The following is a 25,163-nucleotide window of genomic DNA, read 5'->3' as shown; positions in this document are numbered from 1 at the left end:
GATTATCACCCTCGCCCGAACAACCCTATCCGATCTCGCGCCGTCGCGCCGTCGCCCCCCCCCGACGCGCGCGCCCCCCCCGACCGCCGCGCCCGCGCGCGTTCGACGCGAAAATATTTTCCATCCCAACTCCCGCGCGCATCGCCGGATTCCCGCGCGCGTCGCGCGCGCATCACCGCGTCATCGCGTCGTCCCGCGTCGCGTCGCGTCGCGTCGTCGCGCGCACCGCGGTCTCGAGCAATTCATCGTCGTATTGCCCCGCGCGCGTCACGCACGCGGCGCGCTTGGCGACGGTCGTCTTGGCGGTCGCCTTCGCGACGACCTTGACGCCGGTGAACGTGGAAGCGGAGGCGAGCATCGTGTCGATAGTCGTCGGATGCGAAGAGTGCGGCGTCGCGCGCGCGCGCGCGTGGAGTCGCGCGCGGCGACCGACCGCCCGATCCCGCGCCGCGCGGTTTTATCGTCGTGCATGATTACGCGCATGACGCATTGATTTTAATCCCGTTCGTTACACGTAGAATACGCGCGATCGCGCGCGGATTTCGACGATAGGGGGCCTTCCGTTCCGATAACGCGCGCGATCGAGATCGACCCGCGCGATCGAGGTTCGCGCGCCGCGATCGACCCATCGCGCGCGCGATGACGTCGCGACGGCGACGCGACGACGCCGACGGGCGCGGCATCGCGCGACGCGCGCGCGCGAGTGGTGACGGGTTCTCCGCGATGGGACGACGGCACGACGTCGTGCGCGATGTCATCGCGCGCGGTGCGAAAGCGCTCGGCGCGAGCACGTCGGCGACGGTGAAGACGGGCGTCGATCGCGCGACGACGCGAAGCACAGGGGGCGTCATGCCGACGTCGCGGCGAATGAAGACGAGCGATGCGAAGCGGTCGGTGCACGCGCGACGAGGCGTGCGAGGCGACGCGAAGCCGGTGAATGGTGCGCTGCGCGCGCCGGGACGGGAGACGGCGCGGGCGAAGGCGTCGCCGGCGGCGGCGACGACGGTCAAATCGATCGATTACGGGCTCGCGGGGACGGTGGAGACGGGGGTGTACCCGGTGAAGCCGTTGACGAACAAGGTGTACGAGAACGCGGACGGCATGCGGGTGAACGATGGGAGATATACCAAGTTTCAGAACGACATCAAGAGCATCATTCCCGAGGAACGCATTTACACCGATCCGGTGAAGACGTTCGCGTACGGGACGGACGCCTCGTTTTATCGTCTCCTGCCGCAGGCGGTGGTGAAGATCCACAACGAGACCGAGGTGAAGAAGGTTTTGCCCGTCGCGGCAGAAAATGAAACGCCGGTGACTTTCCGAGCCGCCGGGACCTCGCTCTCGGGTCAAGCGGTGTCGGACTCCATCTTGCTCAAGCTGTCGCACACGGGGCAGAATTTCAGAAAGTACGAAATCAAGGGGGACGGGAGCGAAATTACCGTCGAACCGGGATTGATTTTGGGTGAAGTCAACCGATTACTTCAAGCACACAAAATCAAGGGTGGTCACGACGTTCAGTACAAGATGGGTCCCGATCCGTCGTCCATCGACTCGTGCATGATTGGCGGCGTCGTCGCGAACAACTCCTCGGGCATGTGCTGCGGCGTGTCTCAAAACACCTACCACACGCTCAAGGACATGCGCATCGTCTTCGTCGACGGTACCGTTCTCGACACGTCCGACCAAGCCAGCCGCGAATCTTTCATGCGCACGCACAAGCCGCTCGTCGAGGGTGTGCAAGCGCTCGCGCGCCGCGTGCAAGCGGACGAGGAGCTCACCGCGCTCATCAAGAAGAAGTTCGCCATCAAGTGCACCACTGGTTACTCCATCAACGCCTTGGTGGATCACCCGGTGGACGACCCGATCGAAATCATCAAGCGTTTGATGATTGGCAGCGAAGGTACGCTCGGTTTCGTGAGCCAGGCGACGTACAAGACCGTCGTCGACCACCCGCACAAGGCGAGCGCGTTCATCGTGTTCCAAGACGTCGAGGATGCGTGCAAGGCTGCGGCCGTGTTACGTCGGGAAACCGACGTCGATGCCGTCGAGTTGTTCGATCGTGCCTCGCTGACGCAGTGCGAAGGTCACGAAAAGATCATGAACTTGGTGCCGACGATTAAGGAGGCGCCCAAGTACGGCGCCGCGCTTCTCATCGAGTGCCGAGGTGCGACGGATGAAGAGCTGAACAAAGGTATCTCTGCCGTCGAGAAGTCCATCGACAACGCTGGTGTGCGATTCTTGCACCCGCGCACGGAAAAGTACCCCTTCAGCAAGGAGGAAGACGTTTACAAGGTGTACTGGGACGTCCGCAAGGGTCTCATCCCGATGGTCGGTTCCAGCCGCGAAGCCGGTACGTCTGTGCTCATCGAAGACGTCGCGTGCGAAGTCGACAAGCTCGGTAACATGACGAAAGACTTGATCGCCATGTTTGAAAAGTTTGGATACGACGATGCGTCTTGCATGGGTCACGCCCTGGAGGGCAACTTGCACTTGGTTTTCTCTCAAGGTTTCCGAACCGACGAAGAAGTCAAGATGTACTCGGCGATGATGCAAGAGATGTGCGAAATCGTCGCCGTCAAGTACCAGGGCAGCCTCAAGGCTGAGCACGGTACCGGTCGTAACGTTGCGCCGTTCGTGGAGATGGAGTGGGGTACCAAGGCGTACGACATCATGTGGGAGTTGAAGGAGCTCTTCGACCCGAACTACGTGTTGAACCCGGGTGTCATCCTCAACAGAGATCCGCACGTGCACGAGAAGAACCTCAAGCCCAAGCCGGTCGCCGATCCCATCGTCGACATGTGCATGGAGTGTGGCTTCTGCGAATCCAACTGCCCGACTCGCGACGTCTCGCTCACGCCGCGACAGCGCATCACCGTGTACCGCGAAATCTCTCGCCTCCAGGCGATTGAACCGAACACTCGCACGAAGGAAGACCAGAGCCGATTGGACGAATTCCTTGACATCTTCGCGTACGCTGGTAACAGCACGTGCGCAGCTGATGGTATGTGTGAAGTGAAGTGCCCGGTTGGCATCAACACCGGCGAGCTCGTCAAGAGCATCCGCAACCGCGAGATGGAAACCGCGCGATCGGCCAAGTCCATGGCTGGCATGGTCGCGCGCAACTTTGGTGCCGCCACGTCTGTGGTGCCGCCGCTCTTGAACACGGTCTCTATGGCGCACGGTATCCTCGGTGAAGGTGTGTTGAAGGGCGTCTCGAAGATGTTGAACAAGGCTTCGGGCGCCATGATTCCGGTTTGGAACCCGTACATGCCCACTGGTGCTCCCAAGCTTCCGGCGCCGCTTCCGGCGCGTGCCGACGCGGCACCGTCCAAGGGTATTCCTCGCAAGGTGGTTTACTTGCCGTCGTGCGTGACTCGCATGATGGGTCCGGTGAAGGGCGAAGAAGCGAACGGCGGCGTTGCCGACGCGATGATGAGCATCTTGGATAAGGCCAAGTACGAAGTTGTTTACCCCGAAGGTCTCAACTCCCAATGCTGCGGGATGATCTTCAACTCTCGTGGTCTCAAGGACCAATCTTTAGCTAAGGGTTACGATCTCGAGCAAGCGCTCTTGAAGGCTTCCGAAGGGGGCAAGTACCCGATCATTGTCGACACGTCTCCGTGCTTGGCGCAGATCAAGGAGCAACTCGAAAGCCCTGAGCTTCGTTTCGCGCTTTACGAGCCGTCTGAGTTCATCGCCAACCACCTTATCGATAAGCTCGAATGGAACAAGGTGAAGAAGCACATCGCCGTGCACGTGCCGTGCTCGTCGAAGAAGATGGGCGTCGAGCAAACCTTTATGAAGTTGGCGAGCAAGTGCGCCGACGAGGTCTCCGGCTCCGGTATCCCGTGTTGCGGTATGGCTGGTGATCGCGGTATGCGATACCCCGAAATCACCGACTCTGCCTTGGGCTACATGAACCTCCCTAAGGGTTGTACCGATGGCTACTCCACTAGCCGCACGTGCGAAGTGAACCTCTCCAACCACGCGGACGGCGTCCCCTTCCGCGGGTTGGTGTACCTCGTCGATGAGGCGACTTCCCCGAAAAAGTAATCACTCACAATTTAATCACGCGTTTGCGGTATGCGATTTACGAGGTTACAGTTTACAGTACATTTAATTTGATATTAGAAACTTGCATTGCATTAGGCGCTTCTACAGCTTTGCTTTCCCACCGCTCAATTTCATCAATACCCCCCCGAGTGCCTTGACGATGTGCGGCTCATTCAACATCTTCCATCCTCCCTTCGCCTCCTCTTCCGCGTATGCCGCCCACGATGCGCTGAAATGTGAACGAATCGTCCGCTTAGTCGTCGCCCGCGCGCTCGAAGGAAGCTTCAAGTAGCGTTCCATGGCGCTCGCCGCCGCCGACATGAGCGCGCCTTCGCCGACGACTTCGTCGATTAATCCAAGACTTTGCGCCTCTAAAGGTCGCACTAAAACCCCACGCTGCAGTAAGCTCTCTCCCTTCACACGATCGATACATCGATACAGAAACAACTCGGCCCAATACTGTGGCACCGCGATACCCAACGCGACTTCGTTCAGCCCGAGCGACCCGCTCGTCGTCTGCAACCGATAATCGCAACACAGCGCCACGACGCATCCTCCCGCCGGGCACGCGCCTCGAATCGCGCACACCGTCGCCAATCTAGTGCTCAACAGTCTAGACAAAAAAGTCGTCTGCGTGAGCCAGAATTCTCGGTATCGTTTCCACGTCGTCTTCGGCGCGTACAGCTCCGCGATGTCGTTCCCAGCCGTGAACACCGACCGTCGCAACCCGCTGGCGAAAATCACCCCGTGCACCTGTTCGACGCGAGCGCGCACCGTCAGTCTTCCCATCTTTGCCTCGCGCGCGCGTCGCGCGCACCGTAGCGTCGTTCTCGAGCGCTGTCAGCGCGTCCGCGAGCGCGCGCCAGAATTCCAACGTCATCGAGTTGACGGGCTCGCGTTCGAGCCACACGACGGCGTGCGCGGCGCCGGCGGCGCGATCTACGCGCACGCCCGTTTTAGTCATCTCAGCGCGGGACCGTGGACGTCGACCGATCGCGCGCGCGAGTGTGTCGCGACGCGAGCGCCTCGGCGGGCGGCGGCAACCGACGACGCGCCGCGCGAAGGAACGATGACAACTATGAATGCTACCTACAAGTACTACGAACGCATCGATCGATGACGCGAAATACGGTTTCTCTTCCACCATCGCTCGCGCGTCCATCGCCGTTTCCGACGGCGTCGACGCGCTACCATCTCCCGACGCGCAGCGTCCCGCCCGGCCGCCGCTCGTCCTCCTCCTCCGCGTACGCGTGCGCGCGCACGTGCTTCATCATCAGCCCCAGCACTTTTGAATCTAACTTTCCGCGTCGTTCTCGCGCGATCTCTTCCACGATCGCGTCTGAGAACGCGCTCGCGCGGTGTCGCTCGAGCGCTTCGGCGACGTCGCGCGGCTTCAGCAGCGCCTCCGTCCCCGGCGGTTCCCTTCGCTTCACCGCGCTCGCTGGCGACGGGGCGTAGCCGTAGTCCTCCGCGGAGACATCGGTGGTGCGCACGACGAGCTTGGACATCATCTCGCGCAGCGCGGTGTCGTCGGCTCGCGCGTCGTCGACCGGGGACGCCTGGACGAAAGTGTCGGGCGGGACGTACGGCGCGATGGGCGTCGCGCCGGGACGAGGGAGCGCGCGCGCGGGTTTCGACGCGTTCACGATGGACGCTGATTTCGATTTCGCGGCGCCCATGCGTGGCGAGACGACGACGCGAGGCGACGTGTGCGGGAGCAAAGGCGACGCTCTGACGACGGGCAAAGGTGCGCGCTACAAGGCGTCACGCGACGCGAAGGGTAATTCCGGCGTACTCCAACGCTTGACGCACCCACGGTGGGGCGGTGTCGTCGGGATACTGCTTCTCGATGAAATCTCGAACGAAATCGGCGAAACGTTGCTCGACGATGGCGTGGTGCATCGCGGCGCAGAGACGCATTTGATAGCGCAAGTTGTGAATCGTGAGCAACTGCGCCGCGCGAGGCTCCTTCGTCGCGATGGCGTGCATTTGCGCGCGCGTGTACGTTTTGCACGTCAAACAGTCGCACGTTTCGTCGATAGGCCGGTGGTCGTGTTCGAGAGCGGAGCTCTTCAGTCGAAGAACGCCCTCGGGCACGAGCGCCGTGCCGAATCGCGCCGTGCGCGACGGGTACACGCAGTCGTACATGTCCGCCCCGAGCGCGGTGCACAACACTAAATCCAACGGATAGCCCACGCCCATGACGTATCTTGGTTTGTGATCGGGTAACTTCGCCGTGCAGTGCGACACGACGCGCACGAAATCTTCCTTGGACTCGCCGCCAGCTAAACCGCCCACCGCCATGCCCGGCAACGCGTCGCCGCGCGCCAACAACCCTTCCAGCGATACATCTCTCAAATCTAAGTCTAACCCCCCCTGCACGATGCCGAACAAGCACTGTTCGTGCGGTCGCTTGTGCGCCGCGATGCATCTATCTATCCACCGCGTCGTTCTATGCGTTGCCTCCTCGAACCTCGCTCGGTCCGCCGTCACGCTCGACACCACGTCGTCCAACGCCATGATGATATCCGCCCCTATATCGTTCTGTATGTGAATACTTCGCTCGGGCGTGAGTAACATCTGTTTCCCATCGGTCGGGCTTTGAAACGTCACCCCTTCCTCGGTGATATCCGCTAAATCAAGCAGCGACACCATCTGGAACCCGCCGCTGTCGGTGAGCATCGCTCGACGCCAGTTCATGAACCCGTGCAGACCGCCGGCTTTGGCGAGCACGTCCGCCCCGGGGCGATTTCCCAAGTGATACGTGTTCCCGAGAATCACCTGGCACTCGATCGCCTCCAGCTGCGCGCTCGTCAAGCCTTTCACCGAGCCTTGCGTACCGACGGGCATGAACATCGGCGTGAAACATTCGTGATGCGGAAGCGTCAGCGACGTCGCGCGAGCGCGACCGTCCGTGGCGATGATTCGAAATTTTAGTGGCGATGGCGCCGGAGCGTCGCCGTCGTCGTCGACGACGACGGACATCGCGCGCGAGGTCGCGAGTGACGCGACGACGACGCGCGACGGCTCGAGCGGCGGCGGCTTTGGCGAGCTATTACTTTGGCTTCAAAAGGTATTACGTTCTAGTTGAGTTCCATTTCTCTAGGTTCGTCGTCGTCGTCGTCGCATGGGGTACGCGTGTTCGCGACGCTGTCCATGGCGGCCATGTTGCACAGCGAGCCGGCGCGAGACATGGCTTGGCGCATCGGGACGTCGCGGCGCTTGTAGAACAAGACGTAAGCCGCGCTGTTGTTCAGCGCCGCACCGACGTCTACTGCGGTACAACGACTATCGTCGTACAAGTGCCACGTGCCCTCCTCGGCGTGTCTCGTGTACGCGGTGTAATGACCGCCGCCCATGCCGCCAAAGTGGTTCACCACCGCGTACAAGTCATAAATCGGCGCCGGCCCACTGGAAGCGTTCGGGAGTACGTAAGGCGTCATGTCAAGCGTGTTGAGTGGAAAATCAATCAACGTATCGATCTTATCTCGCCACGTTCGACTGTAGCTGAAACGCTTGAGGTGCATGACGAGAATCGGCGGCATGCGCCACAAATCGAGCTTTTTCATCGCCTGGACGTGGTCCTTGCACTGCTTGCAATACCACATGTCATCCTTACCGAGCGGCTCTTCTTGAATGAAAGACTCGATGCACGACGCTAGTGGTGTGCCTTGAGTCCCGCTGTTCTCAATCGCGTTCTCCGTCACGCTTGGGTGCTCCTCGATTTCACGCTCCAACAATTCTTCGTCAAAGAACTGGCTCAGAGCCTTCGAAGACCAGTCTATCGCAACGCAATGCATGGAGGAGGCGATGGTGTACTGCATTTCGTGCGAGTCCGACGTCGATGCGGTCGTTGAACCATACTCGTGGAACGATGCCGAGGCGCTCTTATTCGTGTACTTCATTTTGAAGAGTCGAGAGTCCTTTTCTGCGACGGCGCGTCGAGACGCACTTCCTTCTGTATCGCCGCTCGTGGTAGGCGAACACGATTTCTCCATCGAATTTGTGTGTGCAAACTTTGCGCTAAACTTTTCCACCTCCTTCTCTACGAATCTCGCGTGGTCGGGACCAGCCTTCGTGCCTTTTGGCACGCTCACTGGAACGATCCACGGAAAGCCAAATCGGACCATCGTCGTCGCCGCCACGGAGCTAACGTGCGAATACGGCGTCTTGTTTTGATTCAACTCTTTTCTGTGCACAAGAACGGTGTCGACTGTTTCCACGTTGTCGTTGTCTTTTATCGCCGGTAAGCGGTGCGCGTATATCACGTCGCGTTCTCTGATGTCTGTGAGTGAGTAGGACATGTTCGAAAGAGTCTTTTCCATTCGATGATTGTACACTTCGCAAAGTACCACACGTTCGTCCATCGTATCGATATCAGCGGCTTCGCATAGAGCACTAAGTAACATGGCAATCTCACCATTCTTAGGCAGTTTCAAACCGTACGTGATTGCAGAAAGTTCGTCGCCGTACGATACGAGTGTGACTTTAATCATGCGCTCACGAGCCGACGGGACCGGAATGGAAAGGTACATGAACGGATCGAACTTGACCGATTTGTTGCTGCATGACGGGCAAACCAACTTCGATCGATACTGACCCTGAAAAGTATCGACGATGCAAGAATTGTTGCGAGCCGTGTGTGCTTCCCAAGATTCGTTTGCAACGTCCTCGTCGCTTCTTCCCTCCGCGTCTCGCTCTGTGGCGTACGGTTTGTTCTTGACGCGATTTAAATCTTCGTGCAAGCCATCTAGTAAAAACGCCAACAGCTCTTGTGCATCTTGTTGCATATATCCACTGAACTGAGGCGCGAAACGAGCCAAGGAAGACTTGAACTTGCGCGGCGTGACCGTGAGCGCGCCGTCCCGCCAAAGTGCGCCTATCAAATTCGCGTACTCCTTCGCCAGCTCCCCGCCCATACCGATGGGATTGTCCGTATTAATGTCCACTTCGTATTTATCGGACAGAAAGTAATCCGTCAAAAGCGAAGAGTGACTGAGACACTGCAATGCGCTATTCATAAAGCACGTATTCCCGAGATTGCTCAGTCCGGCTTTGCCCCTCGTTCCTACTTTTGCCTCCTCAGCGCAAGTCGTCACGTCGTTCTTTGGCGTCAAACTCACATCGCATCCAAAAGTCGTGTCTTCCATAACTTCATCTTCGCTCGTTCCCGGCAACGCTATGACCGAATCCTCGTCTTCGTTCCACGAACCGCCAGCGGATTTCGTCTCCACTAGAACCTCCTGTCCCGGCAACAGGTGAAATTCTTCCAACAACTTCCTCGGGTTTCTCGTCAGCACTTCGCCTCGATTACCGTACAAGTAATCTGCCACGCGCACATCAGCATCATCCACGTCCTTTAGCGCCGCAAACGCCTTCTTCACCACACGCACGAGCTCACTCGCCGCGCTCTCCCTTCGCACCTCCACCGCTCGCTCCTCGTCGCCGAATTTCGCCACCAACCCCAATCCATACACATCGACGTATATCCCACTCCCCCGTCGCACGCACGTCCTATAAATCGATCTCGACCCTTCCACGTGTCCGTACCACCCCTCAAGCTTCACCATCGCTCGCTCGCGCACGATTTCAAAGTCCACGCCCTCGGCGAGCGCCGGTTTCAGGATAGCCTCGTCGCGCGCGTCGTCGTCGTCATCCGCCCGCACCGCCGTCGTCGACGCCGTCGCGAGCAACAACTCGCGCGTATCGATCGCCCCGACCGCACTCTCGCCCTCTTCGCCTCCGTCCACGCGTTTCATCGACGTCGCGCCCGCGAACGACCGCGCGAAGGCTTCAAACCATTCCTTCGGGACGATCGCCACGCGTTCGCCCTCGGTGAGCGTCTCCGCGTCCGCGCGATCGCTCGCTATCGCGCGCGCTTCGTCGACGTCCACGTCTGGCGCGCGCGCGCGGTCGCGAGGCGCGAGCGCGGTGACCATGGTCGATCGCGCGCGCGCGAGTGACGAGACAGCAGAGCGCGACGGTTCGACGACGACGACGACGACGCGCGCGCGATGCGGCTGCTGGCGCACAACATGCTGGCGTGTAACGCCAAGGTGCGCGCGATGCGACGCGCGATGGCGCGAGCGCGACGCGGCGCGATGCGCGAGCGGCGACGAAAGTTGCGCCGGCGGCGGTGATGCGCGACGACGACGGCGGCAGCGACGACGACGACGACGACGCGCGCGATGCGAAACGCGAACGAGTCGGACGTGGTGATGCCGCGCGCGAGCGTGACGCGCGACTGACGAACGAGGTCGACTGGACCGGGCGCGCGCAGGGCGTGGTGAACGGGTTCCCGCTGAAGATTGTCCCGAAGGAAACGCGCGAGGTCGAAGTGGACTTTAACGCCGAATTCTTGACGCACATGCTGCCGAAGATGGAGTGGAGTGCGTTTGTGAATGCGGCGAAGGAGATCGGGCTTGAGGGACTACCGAGCGAGATTCCCGACGACGCGGCGAGCGACGAGGAGTTTTTGAGAACGTTTCATCACGCGCTTTTAGAGGTGCACGTGGAGGAAGGCACGTTGGTGTGCCCGGAGAGCGGGAGAAAGTTTCCCATTAATAAAGGGATTCCGAATATGCTGCTCAACGAGGATGAGGTGTAGAGGAAGCGCGCACAGATGCGGCTTTTGATGATGTATGACTAATTAAGTGAAGATTACTAAAACATTTCTATGCGTCTTCCGCGCCCATATCTCCTTTTCCTTTCGTCGCACGATCGGCTGCGAGTCGAGCTTGCTTGCGTTGCTCGTTTTGCGCCGCCGTGGCCGCGGCTACCGACCGTCGCACCGCCGCCAGTCGTCTCGAGTGCGTCTCCACGCTTTGCTTCTCCGTATACTTTGGCACCTCTTCACCACCGTACCCGGGAATGTGCATATCCCACTGCCGCTCGAGATGTAACAACACATCTTTCGGTTCCACCGCCTCGCTTCCTCGATGTCTCGCTAATCGCGCCGCGTGTTCGAGCACGTTGTCGACGAAGTCGTCCGTAATCTCCAACAGCATTTCCTCAACCTCCGGTTCGAAGCTCTCTCCCGGCGCGAACTCCTTCAGCAGCTCCTGAAGCTCATCCTTGGAGATCGCGTGACCACCATCATCGGTCTTCTTTTTCGCCGCCGCCGCGGACGCCGCCGCCGCCGCTTGCGCCGCCGCGAGTCTCGCCTGCGCCGCCGCGCGTTTCTCCATCTGCGCCGCCACGTCCTCGGCGGTTTGTTTCTTCGATCGCGCGCGCTCGACGCGCTCGGCGTCAGTCGTGTCGTCATCGCGCGCGGGGGGGGCTCTGCGAGTCTCGACGCGCTCGAACGCGCTTCGCGTCGTCGCCCTAGACGCCAACGCATCGCTCGATCGCATCGAAATCGAATCGAATCGATTCGAACGGCGCGCGGCCCGTCGCATCGTCGCGTCGCCCGACGCGCGACATCGTCGCGTCGCGCCGCGCCGCGTCGCGTCGTTCGCACCTGTCGCGCGCTCATCTCGTCTTCGTCTCGCGTCGTCGCGTCGAGCACTGCGGCACGCGCCACTCGCCACCGCGGCATGAAGCGCGCGCTCGCGGGCGCGCTGCGAGCCACCGCGCGCGCGTCGGTGGCGATCGTCGGCTTGCCCGCGCGCGCGGTGCGCGCGGTGTCGACGCGCGCGATGGGCGCGCGCGGCGTCGAACGCGACGCGTGGTTGATTTGTGGACTCGGGAACCCAGGCGCGAAATTCGCCGGCACGAGACACAACGTCGGTTTCGAGGTCGTGGACGCGCTCGCGCGACGCGCTGGGATCGAGCTGACGTCGACGAAGCACCGCGCGGTGCTCGGGGTGGGGAAGCTTGGACGCAGCGCGGTGGTTCTGGCGAAGCCGCAGACTTTTATGAACCTGAGCGGCAAGAGCGTGCGAGAGATGATGCGGGCGTTTAAGATCGGTAAGTCGCGAATCGTGATCGTGTACGATGATTTAGAGACCAAGCTTGGAGAGTTGAGGATGAAGACGAGCGGGAGTCATGGTGGGCATAACGGTGTGCGAAGCGTCATCGACGACGCGACGCGCGGCGATAGATCTTTCGCGCGAGTTAAGATTGGGATTGGACGGCCTAAAGATGAAAATACGGCGGTGTACGAGTACGTGCTTTCGAGGTTCGATGAGGACGACGCGGTCAAGGTGAATGGCGCCGTGGAAGACGCCGTGGAGGCGTTGCAGGAGGTGTTGCTTGACAACAAGTTTGGTGACGCGATGACGAGATATAACACGAAGTACGCGCCGAAAAAGGTCAAGCCACCGAAGAAGCCGAAAACTCCAAAGCCGTCGCAAGAGCGCGTGAACATCATCACCACAGTCGGTGCGGATGATGACGTGAAGGTGACGTTAGAAGTTAGTTTACCGCAGAAAAAGAAAACGCCGGTTCCTGCGCCGGCGGAACGATTATAATATTGAGCTGCTAGGACTAGTTATACTACCGTCGGGGTTCATCACTAAGTCTGAATGATGCCTTCGCATGACTACGGGATGAGACCGTGCGAACGATTTGAACGCGTTTTCGCCGTACGCTGAGATGAGTCGATTCGCGCCGCCGTGCGATCCCGTCGCTCTGAAGGAATCGTCCGACGGTCGCGGCCGATGCCAAACCAAACTGTCCAATATGGAGGACTCTATAAATTCGACTCGATAGTCTAGCTCCGGATTCCAAAAGTAAGGCACCGAGTATCGCGCCTGGCTGCCGTTCAGGTTTTGAACGCGATGCGGCGTGGCAAGAAAGTAGCCGCCGGTGATTAGTTGAATCATCTCCCCCAAGTTGACGACGAGCGTTCCGTCGATCGGCGGCGCATCAATCCATTCACCGCTATCGTGAAGCTGCACTTGCAAACCACCGACCGAGTCTTGGACGACAAAAGAAAGAATTCCAGTGTCGCTGTGTTCGCCGACGGATCCGTCGCTCGGCGGATACCGGCAAATTTTCATCTGCACGTTCGGTTCGTCGCCGAACATGGAATCGAAATAACCGCCGTCGAGGTCTAGTCCGATCGCCAAATAAGTCATGATTCTTCGACTCAACGTCGCCATTTTGTTTTGGAAATCTTCCACTGGTGCGCGAAGCGGCACCTGAGCCGGCCACTGATTTGGACCTTTTAATCGCTCGTAATATGGCCCTTCGGTGGCGCACGTTTCGGCGCACTCGACACCGAATTCAATCTGCTCTCTTCGATCTGGCTTTCCAGCGGTGTTTTCGGCGCCGTCGTACATGTATCCTCGAAACGCTCGACTTCGCGTGTAGTCTATCTCTTTCTTCTCAGCCAGTGGCAACGCGAAGAACGCCCTCGACGCGTCGAGAACGTTGTCGCACGCCTGCTCGACGCCGTGATTCGATAAATAAAAGAATCCAACGTCGTGACACGTTCGACACAGCTCCGCGGCGAACGCGCGGTGTGAGTTTTCGTCGGCGTCTTCTCGCGGCAGCGACAGCACCGGGAGCTGGCTGGCAACCGACGCCATCGACGCGCGCGCGCGCGAAGGGCGGCGACGCGAGAGATGACGCGACGGCGACGATGTCGAGGCGGCTCGCGCACCGCAACGCGATGACGCTGACATGCGCGACGACGAATGACGTTTAATCAAACGCTAACCGCTTTACTACAACACGAGCTTCACGCCGCGACGCGCCATGGCGTCCACGACCTCTCTCAATCGCCCCTCTAACCCATCTATCACCGCCACGTTCCCCCTTAAATTCAAAACCTTGAGATTCGGCGCCACATCCTTGGTCTCGTCCATCAAATCGTCGAACGGGACGTCCGCCGGCGTCAACGCGTTGTCGCTCGCGTCCAACACCTCCAGCGCCCGCATCGCCCACACCGCGCTCGGCAGCGCGCGCAGCCTGTTCCCAGAAACATCCAGCACCCTGAGCGCCTCCCCTCGCCTGTCGAGCGCGCGCGCGAGCCTGCACGCGCACGCGTCCCCCACCCACTGACACATGATGTCCACGCACTTCAAGTCGTCGCTTCGCGCGAGCAACAGCGCCTGCAGCGCCACGCCGCGCGGCATCGCGACGTCGAATCGCTTGCCGTTCGCCTCGAGCAGCGTGCGCGCGGTGACGTCGTCGCTCGGGCGCGTCGTCGTCGTCGTCGTCATCGACGCGAACTTTGACGACGACGAAACGTTCCCACCGCGCGCGCGCGCGGCGACGACGCGCGCGCGCGCGCGCGCGAGCGCGCGCATCGCGCTCGACCGCGTCATCGCCGTCGACTCGACGCCTCGACGCGTCGTCCGCGCGTCGCGCGTCGACGTCTCGCGCGCAGCGCGTCGGTGTCGGCATTGTCACGCGCGCTCTCGTCGCGTCGCGTCGTCTTCCGACATGCGCGCGCGCGCGCCCATCGCCGCGTCGACGCGATCGACGGCGGCGCGCGCGCCGTCGTCGTCGCGCGGCGCGGCGCGCGCTCGAGGCGTCGCGCGCGCCGCCGTCGTCGTCGTCGGGCGTGGATTCGGCGACGCCGCGACGCCGCGCGCGCGCTGCGTCCTTCGCGCGCGCGCGGACGGGGCGACGCCGGTGACGCTCGCGCCGTCGCGACGCGCGCGCGCGGACGCTCCGCGCGGCGCGGTGGTGGCGCGAGGGAAGAAGAAGCTTCGAGGATTTCTCAAGAAGGCTGGGGACGCGGCGGAGGCGGCGTTGGTGGAGACGTCGCGCCTGCGCGTCGAACGCACGCTGATCGATAATGAACTGCGGGAGATACGCGAAGAGCGAGGAGAAATAGTCTTGGATGCGGCGCAAGTGCAGATGGAGCTGCTGAAAGAGATTCGGTCGTTGACGAAGGAGGTGCGGGAGCTGAAGGAGGAGGTGCGAGCGGCGACGACGCGAGGAGGGACGCTCGACGCGGGCTCGAGCATGAACGCCGTGAAGGGAGAGAAGAGTGATGCGGATATGTTGGCCATGCTTGGCGTTGGTGGTGGTGGGTTAGGCGCGGTGGATGTGGAGGCGAGCGAACCGATTGTCGAGCCCGTGCTCGACGTGAGCGAGTGGAGAGGCGACGGCACGGATCGTTCGGGGGAGTGGCCGCTCGTCAAGAAAAATGACGACGACATCTATCTGATGACGACGATTCACTACAAATTAAACGAGGCGGGATTCTGGGCCGGGGAAGACGACGAGGAGGATATGTTCTTCGGCGAAACGACGAAGGTCGCGTTGTTGTATTTCCAAGCCAACGCTGGGATCCCCGAGACTGGGCTCGTGGATTCGGATACGTGGCGCGCATTGCTCGGTGAAGAAGCATTCAAGTGGGGACCTCCACCGGGTGCGATCGCATTCGATGAGAGCAAGATTCCAGAGGTCGTGGACAAGGTGCCCTCGGTAGAAGCGCCCGCAGCAGAAGCGGCCACTGCGAACCCGAAATATGTCATGGCGGAAGAGGACTACGCCCCGGATGATTACGATCCTTTTGGCCACGACGACGAGCGAGGTGCGCCTCAAGGCGCTTCATTCGAAACGAACGGTAAAATAGGTGCTCATAAGTGGCCCGTCCTTCGCGAAGACGACGGCGGTATGGAAGTTCACAAGATGCAAGTCATCCTCTCCGAACAAGGTTTCGATTCGGGCGAAGAGGACATGGAGTATTGGTACTTCGGTAGCACCACCTCCGCGGCTCTTCTGACTTTCCAAGCGAGTAATCGCTTACCAGAAACGGGAATCACCGATCTCAACACCTGGCGCGCCCTTCTCGGCGACGAACTTCTCGATATTTCTCCTGCAGACGCCCTGGAGCGCATCGGCCATGGCGGATTCGAACACGACTTGTCGAGAACGGACAAGGTTTTCTTGCTCGGCGAGCAGCGTTACGAAACTTGAGCGTAACTATTTCACACGCGTAGCGCGCGCAATTTATTTTTTCAATACTATAGCGATTCGATGTCTCGATGCTCCGCTCTTCGGCGTTGACAACCGACGCGCTCGACCTCACAGCCAGCCGCGTCGTTCGCGATGCGACTCCTCGTCGAGGGCGTCGGTGATCGCGTGGCCCTCGTCCCCACATCGAGCGGTGACGTCCGCATCGTCGTCGTGGACGAGGACGACGTCGCGGACGTCGACGCCGTCGAACGCGTCCCCGCGCGCGCGCTCCGCTTTGACCCAACCGTCGTCCCGAACGACGACGGCGCTGCGCACGACGCGCGAGCGCGGCGCGCGAGCGAACTGGATGACGCCCTGATTGCGTCCGCGTCGATGATGGCCCGCGTGAAGCTGAGCGCGCACTGCGCGGGCGCAGAGCCGAGCGAGGCGGAGGCGGCGGTGCTTCCGCGCGCGCCGACGCCGACGCCGTACGACGTGGACGCATACGACGCACACTCGACGCCGACGCCGTCAAAGGATTGGGCCGAGCGACAAGCGCGAGGGGAGACGTTGGCGACGACGGATTGGATCGAGGTCGAACTTCTCGCCGAAGGTGGGGCTGGAGATTCGAGTTCGTTGGCGCGTTCGCCCGCGCCGCAGAGCGATTTCGTGCGAGGTTCGTTTAGTCAAGTGCCGTTCACGCCGGGAGGAGAAGGATGGGACGCAGCCGCGCGAGAGAGCGCGGCAAAGCGTATGGAGCTGGCGAGTCGCGCGGGAAAGGCGTGGTTGGAAGAGTTTGAAGCGGGGACGTATCTCTCAGCGTCGACTCTACCAAACACGCTGCACGGGATGCGAGAAATGTTTGATTTAGACAGTGGCATGGAGCAAATGGAGCTCGAGCTTGAAAAGCTGACAGTGATGGACGATGAAGAGTTACCGATGTCGTACGACGATTTATTCATCGATGCGCTTCGCGGCGCTGTTCGACCGGAGGAATCATCGAGCGAGGAGGATGACACGGAGGACGAAACGGAGGACGAAACGGAAGAGGACGGCGAAGCGGTCGACGAAGTCACGCTCGAAGGCGAAGCCGAAGTCGAGGCATTACTGAACGGCACAAAATCCATTATTGCGGCTCGAAGGCGAAGTAAGTCGAGGAAGAAGAAAGGAGAGACATGGGCCGTCATGGAGAGATTTGACGACGTTCAGGAAGCGTATAGACGCGAGGTACCCGAACCGGCGCACGATTTCCCATTCGAACTCGATTTATTTCAGAAAGAAGCCATCGTCCACTTGGAAAAGTCCGAGAATGTGTTCGTTGCAGCGCACACTTCCGCGGGCAAGACCGTGGTTGCGGAATACGCCTTTGCGCTGGCTACGAAACACTGCACGCGCGCCATCTATACGTCTCCAATCAAGACGATTAGCAACCAAAAGTTTAGAGATTTTGGGAAGATGTTCGACGTCGGCCTGTTGACAGGTGACGTTTCCATCAAACCAGAAGCGGCTTGTCTCATCATGACGACGGAAATTTTGCGGAGTATGCTGTATCGAGGCGCGGATCTGATACGCGACGTCGAATGGGTTATCTTTGACGAGGTGCACTACGTAAATGACGCCGAGAGAGGTGTCGTGTGGGAAGAGGTCATCATCATGCTTCCCGCGCACGTTGGTTTGATTTTGTTGTCTGCCACGGTACCAAACGTTTTCGAGTTTGCTGATTGGGTTGGAAGAACGAAGAGAAAGAAAATATTCGTCACGGGAACGAAGAAGCGACCTGTGCCGCTCGAACACTGCATCTACTTCGGAGGCGATAAGGAGAAGGACTTTTACAAGGTCGGAGAGCACGAAGCATTCTTGCCGACTGGGTATAAAGTCGCGTCAGATGCGCACAAAAAGAAGCTACTTGGTAACAAAACGACGACGGCAACACCAGCAAATGCGCAAGCTGCGAAACAAACCGCGCTCGCCGGACGGGGCGGCCGTGGTGGAGCCCAACAAGGGCGAGGAGGCCGAGTGGGCGGGCGCGGAGGAACCCAAAACGTCACCGGTGGACGAGGAAGCTCGTTTGGACCCAACGCTGGGCGCGATAAGAATATGTGGGTAGAGCTCATTCGCAATCTTGAACGTCGAGAACTACTACCCATGGTTGTATTTGCGTTTAGCAAGAAACGATGCGACACTCTCGTCGACAGCCTGACGTCGATGGATCTCACATCAAGCTCTGAGAAGCACGAAATCCACGTATTTTGTGAACGCGCGCTGAGTCGATTATCCGTCACCGACCGCAAGTTACCGCAAGTCCTTCGCGTGCGCGAACTCCTTCGTCGAGGTCTCGGCGTGCATCACGCTGGTCTACTGCCAATCGTCAAGGAGATTGTCGAGATGTTGTTTTGTCGTGGTTTGCTTAAAGTTCTCTATTGCACGGAAACTTTTGCGATGGGTGTAAACGCTCCAGCTCGTTGTGTGTGCTTCCAAAGTCTGCGCAAACATGACGGGCAAGATTTCAGAGGTCTTCTAAGTGGTGAATATACGCAAATGGCTGGCCGCGCTGGACGTCGAGGCCTCGACACAGTCGGCACCGTCATCTTGGCAGCTTGGGAGAACTTTCCTCCAGAACTTGAGCTTCGTCAGTTGCTGTCGGGTCAAGCAACGAAATTGCAGTCACAGTTCCGATTGACGTACGGCATGATTCTCAACCTCATGCGAGTCGAGGACTTGCGCGTCGAGGATATGCTCGCGCGCTCGTTTGCCGAATTCCATGCACAGCGCAGCGTCATAGATCGACGAGGCGATCTCGCTATCGACACCGCTGCTCTTCGCAAAGTAGAGTCGCTCATGCAAACTGAAGCGCAGTTTTCACCGGATGAATGGCAGAAAGCCGTTCATTGGGACGACCATGCGAGAGAGATTGCACGAAGCGTGGAGCACGTGAGAGAAGCCATCATGACGAGTCGAGGGGCGCAAAACGCACTCAGCCCGGGAAGGGTCTTGCTCGTCGCTCCTGAAGGCGAGGGAGGTGAGAGTGTGGACGGACTACCAAGAGGTGGTGTCGCAAAACATTGCGTGCTCCTGCGCGTGGTGACTTCTGCGACGAATGGAAAGTCTTTCGTGGTTCTTGTTTCGTGTCCTGAAGGCCATGCCTCCAAAGGTGTCGCCGAAGCTGAAGACGCTGCCCGAGACAACGCACCCACGGCGATGAAGTCCATGAATAGTAAGGACAAAGATGACGACGATGATTTCTTCGGCATGTCCAAGAAGTCCGCCGGCGGAGGTAAGCGCGGTGGCACGACCTCAAATAAAATGCCCGACGGCCTTCCGTGGTTTCGACAAGCGGGCGGCATCGATTACATTGTCGCGAGCGTTCCTGAGACCGCGATACTCGCTATCACGACTAGTCGGTTGAGCGTAGAAGCGGACGCAATACTAGATGGTAGTGGTGACGTAGCGGCGACTTCTCGAGCGCTCCTATCGATGGAGAAATTGTCGAGTGAGACCTCGTTTGAAGCTCTCCACCCGCTCAAGGATTTGAAGATACAAGACATCGTCACCGTGGAAGCTTGTCAGCATCACGCCGACTTGGTGAAGAGCTTGCCCCCGAGACCGGTCGCATCGGCGCAGAAACTTCGTGAATGGTCGGCGTTGCTGCGAGCAAAACATGTTCTCACTTCTCGTGTCGCCGAGCTGGAGTTCGGATTGTCAGACGCAAACTTGCTCCAAATGCCCGATTTTGAAGCGCGCGTCGCTGTGCTCCAGCGCATGGGCTATCTCGACGAAAACAGGACGGTGACGTTGAAAGGTCGCGTGGCGTGTGAAATTGCCACTGGGGACGAGCTCGTCGGAACAGAAATTATATTTGCGGGCGTGCTCACGGATATACCTTCAGAGGAAGCCGTGGCGCTTCTCGCGGCGCTCGTCTTTCAAGAAAAGAATGCTTCCCCGCCCAACCTCGAAGGCTCGCTCAAAGCGGCGTGTGATCGCGCGAAAGAGCTAGCGTTTGCCGCCGGCGAGATACAGATGGCACATGGTCTACCGATTGCGCCTGATGAATTCGTAGAGACGACCATGCGCTTTGGTTTATCCGAAGTCGTCTACGAGTGGGCGCGCGGCACGCCGTTCGCGGACATCTGTCAGCTCACCGACGTGCAAGAGGGAAGCGTCGTTCGCACCATCGTTCGACTCGATGAAATGTGCCGCGACGTGAGGAACGCGGCGAGAATCATGGGCGATAGCACCTTGTTCGCGAAAATGGAAGAAGCGAGCGCGGCGATTAAACGCGACATTGTCTTCAGCGCGTCGCTCTACGTCGCCGGCGCTCAGTAGTAACGCAGTAGTTTTAGTAAATTAGCACGGCAGTACGAGATGTAGCCATCATTCTTCTATTTTCTTCTATTTTCGTATTACAATTTGGCGAGTTCCTTCTCGAAAATTTGCGAGAGCTTCTCCGCGCACTCGCGAACGCCGCTGGGATCGCCCACCGCGTTGTACACGTACGCGTTACGGAAAACCGTGCGCACGAGGGCGACAAACTCATCAGGGCTTTCGATGTGCCCGTCGTGCAACTTCGACTCGATCGTTTTCAAGTCCATGGGATGCTTGATGATGACCGGGTAATCCGGGATGTTCAAAACCTCCCAATCCACCGGCTCCGTAAACGGCCACGCCAACTTTTTGTACGTAAACAACTTTTTCAAAATCCCCGCGCACGTCTTCTGCCACATCCGCTTCGCCTGACTGAGCGGCGTTTGCCACTCACAAACCGTCGGATTCGACTTTTCGAGCGCGTTCAGCTCCTGCGCCGTCAGCGGTCTTCGCGTGCCGTCCAACTCCACCTTCACCAGCTTGTACGGCTGAAACGGGCTCGTCGGCCCCTTGAGCGAGGCGTCGTAATCCCCATCTTTCAGCGCCTTCGGCACGCACACCGCTGTTCTCGCGCGCGATCACCGCATCCGTCAGTCTCCCCACTCCCCGATCGCGCGGTCGCCGTCGCCCGCGTCCCGCGCGCGTCCCGCGCGCCGTCGCTCGCGCGCCGTCGAGATCCCGCCCTCGACCGCGCGCCCTCGACCCTCGATCGCCCGCGCGTCGTCGTCGCGTCGTCCCGCGTCCCGTCGCGTCGCGCAGCGTCGCGTCGCGCGCACCGCAATCGCAATTCGGTCTCGCCGGCGGCGGCGCGCACGTCGCGTCCATCGCGTCCGACTCTATCGCCCCGTCGCGAACGCACGAATCGATGCATGCGCGACCGCGCGCGCGACGCGCCCGCGCTCCATCGTGGACGCGCGATCGCGCATCGATGCGTTCGAATACGGCCGCGGTCGCGTATTTACGATACACGTAAACCCATAATCGACGCATGCGCGACCGCGCGCGCGACGCGCCCGCGATCTATCCGGGATCCGCGATCCCGCATCGATGCGTTCGAATACGGCCGCGGTCGCGTATTTACGATACACGTACACCCATAATCAATGCATGCGCGCCCGCGCGCGCGACGCGACCGCGATCGATCGTGGACGCGCGATCCCGCATCGATGCGTTCGAATACGGCCGCTTTAGGCGTATTTACGATACACGTACACCCATGCGCGCGACCGCGCCGCGCCGCGCCGATATCCGATATCGCGTCGCCGGTCCCGTCCCGCGCCGTCGCGCCGATATCGCGTCGGTCGCGCGACGCGCCGATATCGCGTCGATCGCGCGACGCCACTCGACGCCGGCCGACGACGGATCCGACATCCGACGACGTCCGACATCCGACGACGACCGACGACGACCGACGCGCGCGACGGATCGAGACGACGCGCGCGCGACGCCGCAAACCGCGACGACGCGGGCGACGGATCGAGACGACGCGCGCGCGCGCCAGGCGCGTCGGGGACGCTCCGCGTGAATCGATTCGTGCGCGCATCCGTTTGAAACGCGCGGGGCGCGCGCTTAGCGGAGGCGCGGGACGCGCGCGGGTGGATCGGAGGCGAGGCGCGGGACGCGCGCGGCGTGAAGGAAGGCGAGGGAAGAGGAGGGGGACGACGCGCGCGCGACCGGGACGGGCGGGATGACGCCGGCGAGACGAGGGGGGGGGAGCCCGGCGGCGCCGCGGCGGTTGGTGCAGCTGCTCGACGTCGACGGCGAAGACGTGCCGTGCGTGAATTATAAAAAGCTGTTGAGGGAGCAGAGCGGGGAGACGCGCGCGTCGGCGGAGAAGGAAGCGAAGCAGAAGTCGGCGACGGCGACGGCGAGCGAGGCGGCGATGAAATCGCCGAAATCTTTGTTGGAGAGCGGCGGCGCGGGCGGGGGCGGACACATGGCGGCGGTGATTCGAAGAATCGAGGCGCTGTATCAAGGTGGACCGGGGAACGCGTCGAGCGATGATGAAGAGGACGACGACGAGGACGGGTCAGAGGAGGATTCTGAAGAAGACGAAGACGACGAGGGCGATGAAGAGGGTGAGAGTGGTGAAGAAGGCGAGGGCGACGACGACGAGCTCGGAGAGAGCGGAGACGAGGAGGACTCCGGAAGTGAAATGGAGGACCCGGATGATAAGCCGACGATGACGCCCAACGGTACGCAGCGTATTGAACAGCCTCCTGCGGCGAAGTCGTCCGAGGAAAAGAAAGGGAAACCGGCGAAGAAGAAGAAACAGGCGAAGAGAAAGAGAGACGTGGACTGGTACGACGTCGACGACGATTTCATCGACGACGACGAACTGGATGAGTACTTTGAAGACGATGGCTTAAAAACCAAACATAGTGGATTCTTCATCAATAAGGGCGAGTTGCAAAAGGTCGATGAAGAGGGGCGAACTCCCGTGAAGCATGTGGCGATGACGTCTGACGACAAACCCCCGGCGAAGAAGGAGAAGCCGGCGCCAGCCAAGATGGTGGAATGGACGGAGGAGACCAAGAAAACGCTTCGAAAGGCGGTGACGACGTACGGTAAAAGATGGCAGATGATCCTTGATTGTGGCGAGTACCCCGAGCTGAAGTCGTATTCGACTCATCGCATGCGCAAACAATGGGACGCGATGGAGAAGGATTTGCAGGCGCTCGGGATCGACATCGTCATCCCGAAGGTGCCACCTAAACCACCATCGATGATGAATGTCAAGGAAACAGACGACGACGAAGAGGAGGAGGAAGGTGAAGAGGATGGTTTGAGCACGCCCAGGCGTTCGCAGCACGCGGCTGCGGTTGTCAACTCTTCCTCGCAAAAGACAAAATCTTCCAACGCCACGGCTTCCCGTGGCGCCGCCAACCTTGACGTGACCGACCCGAGGCATCCCGAGGCGAGGAAGAAGATAGTCGATGGCAAAGCTGCGGAGTTTGCAAAGATCAAGGCTTTGGTCGATAAGCAGTGCGAAACGATTCGCGAGTCTGAACGAATCAAAACAGGAGTGGCGACGTCTGAGAGCTACACATTTGAATGGACGAAGGAAATCGCCGAGCTCATGTTCGTCACGCTCGTGCGTATCTTCTTTGCAACCTCCAAGGCAACCGCCGGCGCGGTGTGGAAAGAAGTTGTGGAGCTTTGGCCGAAGGATTTCCACATGGATGAGCAAACACTTCGAAAGAAGCACACTTCAGTGCAGAAAAAGAAGACGGCGGCGGAGAAACAAGCAATCATTGGCTTACCCGATGACGCGAGTTAAGACTTAAACTTGGGTGACTCACCATCGATAATACCACCGTGTTGCGGCATATTTGTAAATACAATCCTATCCAATGATGGTGCGCTCAGCTTGAAATTTCTCGCAACGCCTCGCGAGACTTCGCAAACCGAGACTCATACAACTCTGACAAACGATCGAGTAATGTTTGCGTCGTGCCAACGTTGGAAACAGTGCAGTCAATAGAACGCATGCGTTCGTCATTGATCGCGTCGCATACTCGCCGCACGTCGTTCGCAATCATGCGATCGACACTGCGAATCTTTGCGTCGGCGTGCTCCAATTTTGCGTGCGCCATATGCAGCAAATCCATCAACTCATCCCTCTCCGATTCTGCCGCCTCTCGCCGCGCGCGCTCATGGCGAATCGTATTTTCAAATCCTGTCATCTCTTTCACTCGATTCACTTCATCTCCCTTCGCGTCTCGATTCATCTCCATCAACGCCGCGCGCGTCGCGCGCAACTCGTCCCGCTCCGCGTCTCTCAACCTTTTCACCATGTCGAGCTCTCGTTTCGCCTTCAACGCGCTCGCGCGGTGGCACTCCATCTCCTTGCGCAATTTTCCCCGCTCGGCGTTCCACTGACGCTCGGCTTCCCTGCGCACGCGGTTCAGACGTCGGTCAATCGATCGCTTCGCACCAACCGTCGAGTCAACGAAGACGACGCGAATCGTCGCGAACGATGACCATCGACCGCGCACCTCACCGCGCCGACCGCGCACGCCCCGCCGCTCGAGCACTGAAACCGCATTTTCGCCCGCGACTCGGGCCCTCGACCCGCGCTCGCGTCGCGCGTCGTCGTCGTCGCGACCGCGCTCGCTGAGGTGTGTCGCGTCGGCGGCGCCGCGCGCACACGCCGACGCGCCGATGGATCACCGCCCAGACGAGCGCGCGCGCGCGATGGCGACGACGACGAACGGCGCGATGACGACGGACGACGCGACGACGCGACGCGCGAGCGAGCGCGCGGAGATGTACTTTCTCGCGCACAACGTGGCGAAGAAGCACAACATCGGAACCATGGCGCGGTGCTGCACCGCGTTCGGCGTGAAATCGCTCGTGTTGATCGGGTCGAGACAGTTCAACACGTTCGGTTCGCACGGGGCGGACGGGCACGTGCACTTTGAACACTTTGACTCGCTCGAGGAGGCGAGGGAAAAGTTGAAGGGCGAGCGAGGGTGCACGCAAATCTTAGGGGTGGAGATAGTGGACGACGCGCGGGCGATCGAGAGCCATCCGTTCACGGGGAACACGGCGTTCATCATGGGTAACGAAGGACACGGGATGACGGAGGCACAGAAGGCGATTTGCGATGGTTTCGTGTACATACCGCAATACGGACCCGGGACGGCGTCTCTCAACGTGTCCGTCGCGGCGTCCATCGTCATGCATCACTTCGCGTCGTGGGCGGGATACGAAGAACGGTCACGCGAAGGAGAAAAGTTTATCGTCGCCGAGCGGCCGCAGAGAACGCGCAAGCGCGGTGAGGTGGGCGAATCGCCCGAGCAGGTGCGCGCTCGTCGAGCCGCCGCTCGCGCGCTCGACAAAGAACAGGAAACCCGCGGCGAAGACGCGATCGCGGACGCCGATATTTAAGCGAAAGCTCAAAGATGCCGCGTGTGCATTTTCCGTAGCCCTTGACGACTTTGAAA

At 60.1% G+C, this 25,163-nt stretch overlaps 15 protein-coding genes across 15 annotated transcripts; 7 read left to right on the top strand and 8 right to left on the bottom strand.

Moving 5' to 3' along the window:
• Positions 1-1,101: 1,101 nt before the first annotated feature.
• On the top strand, positions 1,102-4,053 carry OSTLU_13795 (predicted protein; the record flags this gene model as incomplete). Its single annotated transcript, XM_001415825.1, has 1 exon — positions 1,102-4,053. The coding sequence occupies one exon, from the start codon at positions 1,102-1,104 to the stop codon at positions 4,051-4,053; it is 2,952 nt and encodes a 983-aa protein (XP_001415862.1).
• A 102-nt stretch (positions 4,054-4,155) lies between these two features.
• Positions 4,156-5,017, bottom strand: OSTLU_28941 (predicted protein; the record flags this gene model as incomplete). Its single annotated transcript, XM_001415498.1, has 2 exons — positions 4,156-4,806; positions 4,871-5,017. 2 exons carry the CDS (start codon positions 5,015-5,017, stop codon positions 4,156-4,158), a joined length of 798 nt encoding a protein of 265 aa, XP_001415535.1.
• Positions 5,018-5,240: 223 nt separating this feature from the next.
• Positions 5,241-5,732, bottom strand: OSTLU_92142 (predicted protein; the record flags this gene model as incomplete). Its single annotated transcript, XM_001415497.1, has 1 exon — positions 5,241-5,732. One exon carries the CDS (start codon positions 5,730-5,732, stop codon positions 5,241-5,243), a length of 492 nt encoding a protein of 163 aa, XP_001415534.1.
• Positions 5,733-5,817: 85 nt separating this feature from the next.
• Positions 5,818-7,038, bottom strand: OSTLU_12116 (predicted protein; the record flags this gene model as incomplete). Its single annotated transcript, XM_001415496.1, has 1 exon — positions 5,818-7,038. The coding sequence occupies one exon, from the start codon at positions 7,036-7,038 to the stop codon at positions 5,818-5,820; it is 1,221 nt and encodes a 406-aa protein (XP_001415533.1).
• A 98-nt stretch (positions 7,039-7,136) lies between these two features.
• On the bottom strand, positions 7,137-9,203 carry OSTLU_39993 (predicted protein; the record flags this gene model as incomplete). The annotated part of the gene is made up of 1 exon (XM_001415495.1): positions 7,137-9,203. One exon carries the CDS (start codon positions 9,201-9,203, stop codon positions 7,137-7,139), a length of 2,067 nt encoding a protein of 688 aa, XP_001415532.1.
• Positions 9,204-10,067: 864 nt separating this feature from the next.
• OSTLU_40420 (predicted protein) lies at positions 10,068-10,660 on the top strand (the record flags this gene model as incomplete). The annotated part of the gene is made up of 2 exons (XM_001415824.1): positions 10,068-10,109; positions 10,334-10,660. 2 exons carry the CDS (start codon positions 10,068-10,070, stop codon positions 10,658-10,660), a joined length of 369 nt encoding a protein of 122 aa, XP_001415861.1.
• Positions 10,661-10,727: 67 nt separating this feature from the next.
• OSTLU_28936 (predicted protein) lies at positions 10,728-11,240 on the bottom strand (the record flags this gene model as incomplete). Its single annotated transcript, XM_001415494.1, has 1 exon — positions 10,728-11,240. One exon carries the CDS (start codon positions 11,238-11,240, stop codon positions 10,728-10,730), a length of 513 nt encoding a protein of 170 aa, XP_001415531.1.
• Positions 11,241-11,720: 480 nt separating this feature from the next.
• Positions 11,721-12,287, top strand: OSTLU_7303 (predicted protein; the record flags this gene model as incomplete). The annotated part of the gene is made up of 1 exon (XM_001415823.1): positions 11,721-12,287. A coding segment is annotated over one exon (567 nt), but the record flags the coding sequence as incomplete, so codon positions are not given.
• A 171-nt stretch (positions 12,288-12,458) lies between these two features.
• On the bottom strand, positions 12,459-13,526 carry OSTLU_39543 (predicted protein; the record flags this gene model as incomplete). The annotated part of the gene is made up of 1 exon (XM_001415493.1): positions 12,459-13,526. One exon carries the CDS (start codon positions 13,524-13,526, stop codon positions 12,459-12,461), a length of 1,068 nt encoding a protein of 355 aa, XP_001415530.1.
• A 138-nt stretch (positions 13,527-13,664) lies between these two features.
• OSTLU_28933 (predicted protein) lies at positions 13,665-14,162 on the bottom strand (the record flags this gene model as incomplete). The annotated part of the gene is made up of 1 exon (XM_001415492.1): positions 13,665-14,162. One exon carries the CDS (start codon positions 14,160-14,162, stop codon positions 13,665-13,667), a length of 498 nt encoding a protein of 165 aa, XP_001415529.1.
• A 643-nt stretch (positions 14,163-14,805) lies between these two features.
• Positions 14,806-15,873, top strand: OSTLU_92141 (predicted protein; the record flags this gene model as incomplete). Its single annotated transcript, XM_001415822.1, has 1 exon — positions 14,806-15,873. One exon carries the CDS (start codon positions 14,806-14,808, stop codon positions 15,871-15,873), a length of 1,068 nt encoding a protein of 355 aa, XP_001415859.1.
• Positions 15,874-16,470: 597 nt separating this feature from the next.
• Positions 16,471-20,160, top strand: OSTLU_805 (predicted protein; the record flags this gene model as incomplete). Its single annotated transcript, XM_001415821.1, has 2 exons — positions 16,471-18,966; positions 19,132-20,160. Coding segments are annotated over 2 exons (3,525 nt in total), but the record flags the coding sequence as incomplete, so codon positions are not given.
• Positions 20,161-20,252: 92 nt separating this feature from the next.
• On the bottom strand, positions 20,253-21,039 carry BRD3502 (predicted protein; the record flags this gene model as incomplete). Its single annotated transcript, XM_001415491.1, has 2 exons — positions 20,253-20,776; positions 20,991-21,039. The coding sequence occupies 2 exons, from the start codon at positions 21,037-21,039 to the stop codon at positions 20,253-20,255; spliced, it is 573 nt and encodes a 190-aa protein (XP_001415528.1).
• An 862-nt stretch (positions 21,040-21,901) lies between these two features.
• On the top strand, positions 21,902-23,576 carry OSTLU_28929 (predicted protein; the record flags this gene model as incomplete). The annotated part of the gene is made up of 1 exon (XM_001415820.1): positions 21,902-23,576. The coding sequence occupies one exon, from the start codon at positions 21,902-21,904 to the stop codon at positions 23,492-23,494; it is 1,593 nt and encodes a 530-aa protein (XP_001415857.1). The 3' UTR covers positions 23,495-23,576.
• A 907-nt stretch (positions 23,577-24,483) lies between these two features.
• OSTLU_28928 (predicted protein) lies at positions 24,484-25,107 on the top strand (the record flags this gene model as incomplete). Its single annotated transcript, XM_001415819.1, has 1 exon — positions 24,484-25,107. The coding sequence occupies one exon, from the start codon at positions 24,484-24,486 to the stop codon at positions 25,105-25,107; it is 624 nt and encodes a 207-aa protein (XP_001415856.1).
• Between the last annotated feature and the right edge of the window lie 56 nt (positions 25,108-25,163).

The sequence above is a fragment of the Ostreococcus lucimarinus genome, chromosome 1, assembly GCF_000092065.1.
Source record: "Ostreococcus lucimarinus CCE9901 chromosome 1, complete sequence".
NCBI lineage: Eukaryota > Viridiplantae > Chlorophyta > Mamiellophyceae > Mamiellales > Bathycoccaceae > Ostreococcus > Ostreococcus sp. 'lucimarinus'.
The sequence above is the reverse complement of the archived record's forward strand: the minus strand, read 5'-3'. Positions and strand labels throughout refer to the sequence as shown.